At 40.8% G+C, this 10,952-nt stretch overlaps 1 protein-coding gene across 2 annotated transcripts; it reads left to right on the top strand.

The window, feature by feature from the left end:
* The first annotated feature begins 541 nt into the window (after window positions 1-541).
* Window positions 542-6,703, top strand: LOC130293696 (phospholipase A2 homolog otoconin-22-like). 2 transcript variants are annotated; one of them, XM_056542705.1, is made up of 4 exons: window positions 542-692; window positions 1,816-1,960; window positions 4,521-4,630; window positions 6,421-6,703. In XM_056542705.1, exons 1-4 carry the CDS (start codon window positions 653-655, stop codon window positions 6,567-6,569), a joined length of 444 nt encoding a protein of 147 aa, XP_056398680.1. In that variant the 5' UTR covers window positions 542-652; the 3' UTR covers window positions 6,570-6,703. The 2 variants fall into 2 exon arrangements, with proteins under 2 accessions (XP_056398680.1, XP_056398681.1); XM_056542706.1 differs by lacking the exon at window positions 542-692 and adding an exon at window positions 1,623-1,665.
* Window positions 6,704-10,952: the final 4,249 nt, after the last annotated feature.

Raw genomic sequence — 10,952 nt, 5'->3', positions numbered from 1 at the left:
GAGAGTCAAAAACATAAAGGGGAGCGCAGTACAAAATTAGAACCAGAAACAGCTTCAAGACCAGCAAGAGTCAAACCAAGAGGGTTGCGTAGCACAAAGTAAGTAATGGCAGGGTCAGGTCACAAGCAGAGGTCAGGTCAAATTAAAATATTACAGGAACATTACATTCCTTACAACTACTATTGAAAGTATGGTGATTGCAGGACAAGAATTGATACGGCCTGTTTGCATAAGGGGTAATACATTTTATGTAAAACTATAGAATATGTCAGGTCATAGTCAATATCGTTGTACCAGAGGGAGAAAACCAAATAAAATATCTTATATACAATCCATGTGACATCCTGTGGTTCATAATTTGTCTTATCTGAGGAGCCAGAATATCTAAAGCTTCAAACAAAGAGGTTACATTTCCTTAGATGAAACCTTGTTATTACAGGGCCACTACGCAGGTTCATTGCTAATACCTGTGATACATCCAAAGCAATATTCGTAAATACAGTATTTAGATGGTCTCCTTACCCATTCATTTTCATTGAAGCCACAGGGTGAAATTATTATGATTGAAAGGTGTGTCTACAAAGTGAATATATATAGTGGGCTGGAGAACCTGGACATCTACAGATCCTGATACCAACACACCCAACACAACATGGCAAAGGGTCTCGCAATAGGACTGGCGGTGATAGGCGGTGAGTATTGCCACAAATATTTTCATATATGGGATTTAATTTTACATTAGATCTTATTAATATGAGTGATGAATCATTGGTTTTCGGGGAACATAAATATTGAAAATATTTTGTAACCCACTTTAAAGAAGCATTTCTGACATTTTTTCTTTTATAGTGCAGCATAGGCTTTTATTAGAGAATAATGCAGAAGCTCTTGTATATATCATGTACACCTGTTATAGATGATGTAGCAGATGTGTTTGGCCATCAACGAAATGGTTATGTAATGCAGCCTACATTTCCCATGAATCCTCTGGCTGAGGGTCGGGTGTTTGATTACTGCAGCTGGTCATTACTACTGGTGCTGGAGGTCACCCAGGTGAACTCCTTGGACTTATAATTGGGTTGACCTCAATTCACATTATTTGCAGTTTTGATTTGGTTTCTTATTTAAAGTATGTTTTTATAAAAATATTGCCATAAGGCAAAAGTGTTTTGACCTAATCACGATTGAGGGGTTTAATGAAGATGAAAGGGAAGAAATATCAAAACCCGTGTAGAAGAAGAGTGGTGCAGTTGCCTATAGAAACCAATCAGATTGTTTATTTAATTAAAAAAAAAAAGGCCTCTAAAAATGAAAGAAGCAATCTGATTGGTTGCTATGGGCAACTCAGCAACTTTTCCTCTGGACAGGATTTGATAAATCTCCCCCAATTGTGAGAGTCAGACTGGTGATCACATGACCAAGTCGAGTAATACAACACATAGGGGGAGATTTATGAAAACCTGTCCAGATGAAAAGTTGCTGAGTTGCCCATAGCAACCAATCAGATCGATTTTCTCATTTATGTAAAAGGCCTGTGAGAAATATGAAAGCAGCGATCTGATTGGTTGCTATGGGCAACTGCACCACTCTTCCTCTACACAAGTTTTGATAAATCTCCCCCATAGACTTTTATACTGATGGCCCATCCTCAATATCAGATTAGAGGTCGGACTCCTGATATCCTTACCCATCAGCCATGTCACTGCGCTACCCACATTATTTCCCAGGCACAATGTCATACATGTGGTGGTAGCAGCTATGTGTAATTCACTTGATAAGGAATAGCCATTATTAACCCTTCTTGTCTCATTGCAGTCATCGCTCTGGTCACCAGCACCCCGGCACAGTTTGATGAAATGATTAAGGTGACTACCATCATCTATGGTCTGGCCAACTTCTCGGACTATGGCTGCCATTGTGGTGACAACATCCTAGGAAGGCCTGTGGATCCCGTTGACTGGTAACTCAACATATATTATCTTTAGAGATGAGCGAACTTACAGTAAATTCGATTCGTCACGAACTTCTCGGCTCGGCAGTTGATGACTTATCCTGCATAAATTAGTTCAGCTTTCCGGTGCCCGGTGGGCTGGAAAAGGTGGATACAGTCCTAGGAAAGAGTCTCCTAGGACTGTATCCACCTTTTCCAGCCCACGGGAGCACCTGAAAGCTGAACTAATTTATGCAGGAAAAGTCAGCAACCGCCGAGCCGAGAAGTTCGTGACGAATCGAATTTACTGTAAATTCGCTCATCTCTAATTATCTTCAGTTGTAAAGCCTGGTGATACTAATCTGGATCAGGAAACAGGGAAGAGCAGATCATAGACTCAGCACTATGTAATATAACTTGAGGGCTCATGGATTATGTAAATAAACCTTTTGTACAAGGATTTTGATACTTTTTTTTGGGTAGGGGAGCATAGGATTCATACATTTAATGGGGTACTCCGCTGGAAAACATTTTGTAACTTACTTCTATTTAAAAATCTTAATCCTTCCTGTACTTATCAGATGTTGTGTGCTCCACAGGAAGTTCTTTTATTTTTGAATTTCCTTTCTGTATGACCACAGTGCTCTCTGCTGACACCTCTGTCCATTTAAGGAACTGTCCAGAGTAGGAGAAAATCCCCATATCAAACCTATCCTGCTCTGGACAGTTCCTAAAATGGACAGAGGTGTCAGCAGAGAGCAATGTGGTCAGACAGAAATGAAATTCAAAAAGAAAAGAACTTCCTGTGGAGCATACAGCAACTGGTACGTACTGGAAGGTTAAAGATTTTTAAATAGAAGTAATTTACAAATCTGTTTAACTTTCTGGCACCAGTTGATTTAAAAAAATTTTTTTCCAGTGGAGTACCCCTTTAAGGCCACTTTCACACAGGTGAATTACTAAGGCTGCATACACACCACGTTTTTGCTATACAGTTCCTGTATATGGTTTCAAGTTAAAAACCGTACAGTACCATATAGAAAACCACATGCATTGACTTAACATGTAAACCGTAAGTCAAACACATCATCCGGTTTAGTCCGTTTTGAGTCTTATTCGGTTTTGTCCGGTTTTTTTACCCGTACCCAAAACTACCACGTTTTTTGGTCCGGATAAAAAACCGTATTAAACCGTTTAATTTTTTTTTTTAACCTGGGAGTCAATGGGATCCATACAGAACCATATGTGCATACGGTTCCATCAGGTTTTCACCATACGGTTTTTGACATTGCACCGTTTTTTTTCTTGGAATTTCAATCAAACAATTGAAACTTTATTCAAAATGGAGTGAAAAGTTTAAAACGTATACGTTTTTTTCTTAAGAAACGGAAGCAACCGGACATCATTTTTCAAACCGTATATGGTTTTTAACCTTATATGGGTTGAAATTTGTACACACGTTTTGATACAGTTTAGTCAGGTTTTGAGGAATCCGTTTTTCATAAAAAAAACTGATACGGGAACTGTATTGCAAAAACGTGGTGTGAATGCACCCGAACACATTTTTTCCCCTCTGTATTAGGGTCTATTCACACGGCAGGATTTCTGCCTCAAATTAAAGCCCATAGACTTCTATGGGATTCCACACTCCCATTCACACTTCAGAATTACCGCTAGTGGAATTCTGCAATCGGAAATTCAGAAGTGTGAATAGACACTAGGCTGCAAGTCCTCGATCTGAAAGTGAGTCCTAACAGATGTTAGTTCAGGCCTAGGGGGCGTAAAGAAGGGATGAAGGAAGCTGGAAGGGGGCCTGGTCTGTCATAGAGGGGGGGGGGGGGGCATGCCCGGGGGTGCGCCCTCCTCACATGTGTCTTTAGTGATGACTTGCAACACTTAAATCCGCAGAATTATGTCCCATCTCATAGCTGGCATATATTTATGCGTAAAATCTGCACATGTATTCAGTTTTTTGTTTTATTTTGCCCACTACGGCCAATAAATATTATTTTGCCCACTACGGCCAATATGCATGCATAAAATAAAATAGGTTGTTGAATTTTACACAGTGTGAACACTGCCTTAGTCTGTGCGCACATGCTGGGTATCTGGTCAGTTTTCTCACCGCACATTTTACATAAGGCCATGTGCGACGTTGTTATATTATCTACTATAAGTTTATGGTTTGGAGTAGAGATGAGCGAATTTACAGTAAATTCGATTCGTCACGAACTTCTCGACTCGGCAGTTGATGACTTATCCTGCGTAAATTAGTTCAGCTTTCAGGTGCTCCGGTGGGCTGGAAAAGGTGGATACAGTCCTAGGAAAGAGTCTCCTAGGAATGTATCCACCTTTTCCAGCCCACGGGAGCAACTGAAAGCTGAACTAATTTATGCAAGATAAGTCATCAACTGCCGAGCCGAGAAGTTCGTGACGAATTGAATTTACTGTAAATTCGCTCATCTCTAGTTTGGAGCACTTAATGAGAGGGGTGAGAATTCTGAAGAATTATTTTATGTCCTTTGCAGCTTATGATTTTTTTGTTATTATATTGTAGTCAATCGTGCGTTTTAACCGTTTCCTATTTCAGGTGCTGCCATGAACGGGCCTGCTGTCACAATGAGGCTGAACTTAGCGGCTGTAATCCAGTCACCCAGTCCTACCGATTCTATGTAGAGGAGGAGCAAAAAGTTAAATGTAGTAAGTGTCACAGAAATTTTTTTCTTTATTTTTTTTCTTTGTGGTTCACATAGGACTCTGTACATATTGGAGGGGTGTTATAGATATTGGATGACTATCTCATGTCCAGATAATGGCTTATAAATCTCCACACACCATTATGGTGCTCTACTCAAGAAGAAACCATACCCCTTAGATCCAGTTTGACAGACCTCCTATTAGCCAAGGCAGCACACTATGCTCTGTACTGATAAGGGACAATCACCCGCAAACAGCCATCTGTAGATGGGTATTCTTTCCTTCTGGAGAGATTTCTGGCCTGGCATACATTCCCAGTCAGTTACTAAGGGCTTGATCACACAAGCACTGGGCTCCATCCCGTTTATGGTCTCTACAGCGCTAAATAACAAAGCTGAACAGATCATTTTCAAGATTAACACCATGGGGTTACGACAGATCGCACCATGCCATGCCTCCTCCATTCATGTCTATGGGAGGGGGCGTGACGGCTGTGGCCGTCACGCCCCCTCCCATAGACATGAATGGAGGGGGCATGACGTGATGTCTCGAACACAGAAGCCCCAGGCTTCCGTGTTCATGAACGTTGCAGCGCCAGCCCAGAGATCACTGGGGGTCCTAGCGGCCGAACCCCCCCCCCCCCCCCCCATGATCAGATATGTTATCCCCTATCCTTTGGATAGGGGATAACATGTCTATTGGGCAGGAAACTGACAGCCGTTCACCTGCACTAAGCCCAATACAGGGGGTTGTGGTGCGGGTGAACCAGATTAAAACGATGTATAACTTTCCCAGATCCGCGGTCCGGAGATAGACCCACTATTATTCGGAATTGCTGATGTGTTCATTGCCGGCTTTACGCAATTGAGGCGACATACCCAGCATCCCTGCCTCCATTCTGGGTCCCGCCTCCATTTGGTTCACCTGCACTATAACCCGGGAAAAACAACTTAAAGGGGCTATCCAGGAAAAAACTTTTTTTATATATATCAACTGGCTCCAGAAAGTTAAACAGATTTGTAAATGACTTCTATTAAAAAAATCTTAATCCTTTCATTACTTGTGAGCTTCTGAAGTTAAGGTTGTTCTTTTCTGTCTAAGTGCTCTCTGATGACACCTGTCTCGGGAAACGCCCAGTTTAGAAGCAAATCCCCATAGCAAACCTATTCTAAACTGGGCGTTTCCCGAGACACATGTCATCAGAGAGCACTTAGACAGAAAAGAACAACCTTAACTTCAGAAGCTCATAAGTACTGAAAGGATTAAGATTTTTTAATAGAAGTAATTTACAAATCTGTTTAACTTTCTGGAGCCAGTTGAAATTATATAAAAAAAAGTTTTTTCCTGGAATACCCCTTTAATTTACAGAGACAACAATAGATTCCCCCCGCCCCCAAAGCCTTTACAATGTGCTGTCCAGGAATGCTGGAAAGTGTGGCCCAGGCTGGTGTGCAATTGCACAAACATTTGCTACAATTTTAAATTGTCACATTTGATAGGTCAGCTACCACATTAAAACGCCAAAGCACGTATGACTTCACCCTAAAGAGTTTGGACAATGGTGTTGAAACGAAAAGTTGCTACATTTTTGCGTGAATTGCCATTTGCGTAACAATTGGCAACAAATGTACACAAAAAAAAAATTTTTTAATTCCCCCCCTTTTGTGTTCACAGTCCCAGTATGGTTTCTCCATAGTAGCAGCCAGTGGCTTTTCCCTAGACAAAATCGGAAAAATGCATCTAAAATAAGTAAAGTGATGTAAAAAATAATATAAAGTGTTTTTCATCTCCAGTGAAAGCTCGTGATCGCTGTGAGAAGATGGTCTGCGAGTGCGACGAAAAGGCCGCAAACTGTTTCCGGAAGGAGCTGGAAAGTTACAATGTGTATTTCCGCAATTTCTCCGCGTTGGGGGTCTGCAGAGGGCCCAGACCTTTCTGCTAGAAGAGAATTTATGTATGGAAGCCACAATGTTCATATTTCATAGTAGAGTTAGGTAGAGTAGTAACTAGAGATGAGCGAACTTACAGTAAATTCGATTCGTCACGAACTTCTCGGCTCGGCAGTTAATAACTTATCCTGCATAAATTAGTTCAGCTTTCAGGTGCTCCCGTGGGCTGGAAAAGGTGGATATAGTCCTAGGAGACTCTTTCCTAGGAATGTATCCACCTTTTCCAGCCCACCGGAGCACCTGAAAGCTGAACTCATTTACGCAGGATAAGTCATCAACTGCCGAGCCGAGAAGTTTGTGACGAATCGAATTTACTGTAAGTTCGCTCATCTCTAGTAGTAACAAATGTAAGGTGAACATACAGGGCAGGACATTCAGATCAGGGTGAAGACTACAAAATTATATTTGTCCTTCTTTAAAGGGGTTATCCAGGAATTGAAAAACATTGCAATTTTTTTTTCTTCCAAAAAATAGCACCACCCCTGTCCTCAGGTTGTGTGTGGCATTACAACTTGGCACCATCCACCACACACACCCTGAGCACAAGTGTGGTGCTGTTTTTGTCTCTATTTTCCTAATCCTGCATAACCCCTTTAGAGGGGTTGTCCATAGTTTGTAAAACACTGTTTCTTTTTGCAAAAACAGCACCACTCCTGTCCACAGGTTGTGTTTGGTATCGCAACTCGACTGAGCTGCAATACCACACACAACCTGTGAACAGGAGTGGTGCTGTTTTTGCAAAAAAAAAAAAAAAGCAGGATTATTTTTCTAACCCTGGACAACCCCTTTTAGTGTCAATACCAATCTGGTATACATCTTAAGGCTGTGTTCACAAGGTACAGTTTTTCCAAATTTTTTAATGTGGGTTTTCCCCTGATTTTGCTGCAATGTCCCCAAAATCACAGGAGAACGAATGGAGAAGGAGGAAAAAAAAACACACCAAGTGAACACAGTCTAAGGGTGGGTTCACACCACGATTTTGCTATACGGTTTCGGCAAACGGTGTCATAAAAAAAACGTATGCAACCGTACAGAAAACCATGCCCATAGACTTCCCATTCAAAACCATATGCACCATAATGTATTTGGTTGTCTCCATTTTTCAAACCATACGTTTTTTTACTTTACTTTTTCCGGACAGAAAACTGTGGCCTACCACGGTTTTTGGTCTGGGTGAAAAACCGTATTAAACCGTCTACGTTTTTTTAAAACATGGGAGTCAATGGAAACTGTACAGAACCGTATGTGCGTACGTTTCCATCCAGTTTTTACCATACGGTTTTTGACTTTCCACTGTTTTTTTTCTTGGCATTTCAATCAAGCAAGTGAAACTTTATTTATAATGGAGTGAAAAGTTCAAAACATATACGTTTTTTTTCTTAAAAAAACAGATGCAACCGGACATCACTTTTCAAACCGTATACAGATAAAAATTTGTACACACGTTTTGATACAATTTAGTCAGGTTTTGAGGAATCCGGTTTTCTTTTTTTTATCAAAAACCTGATACGGGAACTGTATTGCAAAAACGTGGTGTGAACCCAGCCTAAGATAAGGTTGGTCATAACTATTGTAAAGCTTATATGTTAACGCAGCAATGTATGGAAATGATGACATTGTGCCCTCAGGCCGTGCAGATCACAACCAGAACACAGACACAAACTTTGCTTATGCTTGTTTGAAAAATAAACTTTAAAAAAAAAAAAAATGTCACTTTTTTTTATTTTTTTTTGGACATGCAGGTTTTTATTTTTATTTTTTTGTGAAAATTTTTTCCCGTGCATTTTTCCCCAAAAAAGTCATGTGATTTAACAAATTTCTAGTGAAGAATGTAAAGGGAAAAAAAACACTAGAAAAAACACACACGTGCTTTTTTTTCTGCCATTTTGTTAACCTATAGAGGTTTATGGGAGGAAAATCGCCACAAAATGGCAGGAAAAGACACCAGAGAATGCTGTGATTTCCTTAAAATAATTGCCAGGGACACACACACAACTAAAGGGTGATAAAATGTCACAAAAATAATACAAAATACTCCATGGGGGGGAGAGATTTATCAAAACCTGTCCAGAGGAAAAGTTGCCCAGTTGCCCATAGCAACCAATCAGATCGCTTCTTTCATTTTTGAAAAGGCCTCTGAAAAATGAAAGATGCGATCTGATTGGTTGCTATGGGCAACTTTTCCTCTGCACAGGTTTTGATAAATCTCCCAGCTCTCAACATCTAGCAGCAGCATTTTACCCCTAAAAAATTGATGTTTTCAACCAATCAGACCTCAGCTTTCATTTCTATAACCGCTCTTTTAAAATGAAAGCTGCAATGTGATTGGTTGCTATGGGCAACAATGTTTTTCTTACCAATGGGAATAATTTATTGTAACTGTCTAGTACAGTGTTTTCTAAACGGTGTGTCTCCGGCTGTTGCAAAACTACAACCCCCAGCATGTCCGGACAGCCTTTGGCTGTCCGGGCATGCTGGGAGTTGTAGTTTTGAAACAGCTGGAGACAAACAGTTTGGAAAACACTGGTCTAGTATTAAGAATGTCTTTGTTGCCCATAGCAACCAAGTACAGCGCAGCTTAAAGGGGTACTCCGGTGGAAAACTTTTTTTTTTTTTTTTAAATCAACTGGTGCCAGAAAGTTAAACAGATTTGTAAATCTTAATCCTTCCAGTACTTATTAGCTGCTGAATACTACAGAGGAAATTCTTTTCTTTTTGGAAGACAGAGCTCTCTGCTGACATCATGACCACAGTGCTCTCTGCTGACACCTCTGTCCATTTTAGGAACTGACCAGAGAAGCATATGTTTACTATGGGGATTTTCTCCTACTCCGGACAGTTCTTAAAATGGACAGAGGTGTCAGCAGAGAGCACTGTGGTCATGATGTCAGCAGAGAGCTCTGTGTTCCAAAAAGAATATAATTTCCTCTGTAGTATTCAGCAGCTAATAAGTACTGGAAGGATTCATTTTTTTTTAATAGAAGTCATTTACAAATCTGTTTAACTTGCTGGCACCAGTTGATAAAAAAAAAAAAAAAAGTTTTCCACCAGAGTACCCCTTTAAATTTCTTTAACTGGTCAGGCAAAATGGAAGCTGAGCTCTGATTGGATGGTATGAGGAACAAAAGACCTCTTAAAGGGCCAGACACTTACTTTTATGCCTGTGATTACGGCCCTAAAATAAATGTGTTTGAACAAGTAGCCGTGTTTCCTATCGAGTTCAGCAGAATCCAATAGAAAAAATGGGAGTTACATAAACAGCTTACCACTTTTATTAAAGTCAATGGGAGATTTGCAAATTTCCGACTACCTGCTTTCAGCTTCCCGACTACATCCTGTGGCCGCAGACACAAGTTTATTGTGTCCTCATGAAAACAGACAAGATCTAAACATCCCATCATATTCCATCTGGAACAAACTAATGTGCAGAAGTCATGTTTGGGAGGAAAGAACTACGTGAGGGTGGCAGCCATGTTCACATGTGCTTGATGTGTATGTAGGCCCTATGGGGGACATTTATCAAAACCTGTCCAGAGGAAAAGTTGCTGAGTTGCCCCTAGCAACCAATCAGCTCGCTTCTTTCATTTTTAACAAGGTCTCTGCAAAATGAAAGAAGCGATCTGATTGGTTGCTATGGGCAACTCAGCAACTTTTCCTCTGGACAGGTTTTGATAAATCTTCCTCTATATGTACAACATGACATAGGATTCTAGAATAAGCCTCACATTGTCCGTGTCTTTATGTAGTTCAGAAAATGATGAAACGATGACTGTTTCTTGTATTCTTAGAGTAAATGCTGAAATAAACTCGACTGCACGTCTGCCTAGAATTGATTGTGTTATTGGGATATGCCGAAAGCTTCATCAGTGCTCAGGGATTCATCCTCCATCTTGTAGCTTCAAATTCATATTCATGCCTTTGCGATGGGAGATGGGGTTTAAAAGAGAGTTGGTTTCATATACATTGTCCATAGTGTCCACAGCCTTGGCTAGGGTGAGGCCCCCCCCCCCCCCCCCTTTGCTATACAGTTGTCCTGAGATGGTGGAAGTAGAGTACATGCACACGGGCAAAACCCATGCCCAAGTGAAATGCTTATAGCAGTTAAAGGGTTAACATTTGCACTTTTGCAGCCACCATTGATGGTTTGTATATTCTGTACAAGATTGGATCATTGGTCACATGACTCTCCCCAGTCATTTTCTATGCAGAAGCTTCTGGAAAGGCTGAGTGAGGAAGGAGTTTTGTATTCCAACCCCCTCTTCCCGGAGGGCTGGATCCAAAACAAGTTGGTCTGGCCCTAGCCAGAGGAGCGTAAGAAAGTCTCTTAGTTGTGCTCCTCCCGGCCAGATTAGTTTAGTCAGTTAGTCTGGCTCAGC

Source organism: Hyla sarda, chromosome 10 (assembly GCF_029499605.1).
Source record: "Hyla sarda isolate aHylSar1 chromosome 10, aHylSar1.hap1, whole genome shotgun sequence".
NCBI classification, from domain to species: Eukaryota; Metazoa; Chordata; class Amphibia; order Anura; family Hylidae; genus Hyla; species Hyla sarda.
Note: the sequence above shows the minus strand (reverse complement) of the source record. Positions and strands in the feature narration are given on the sequence as shown.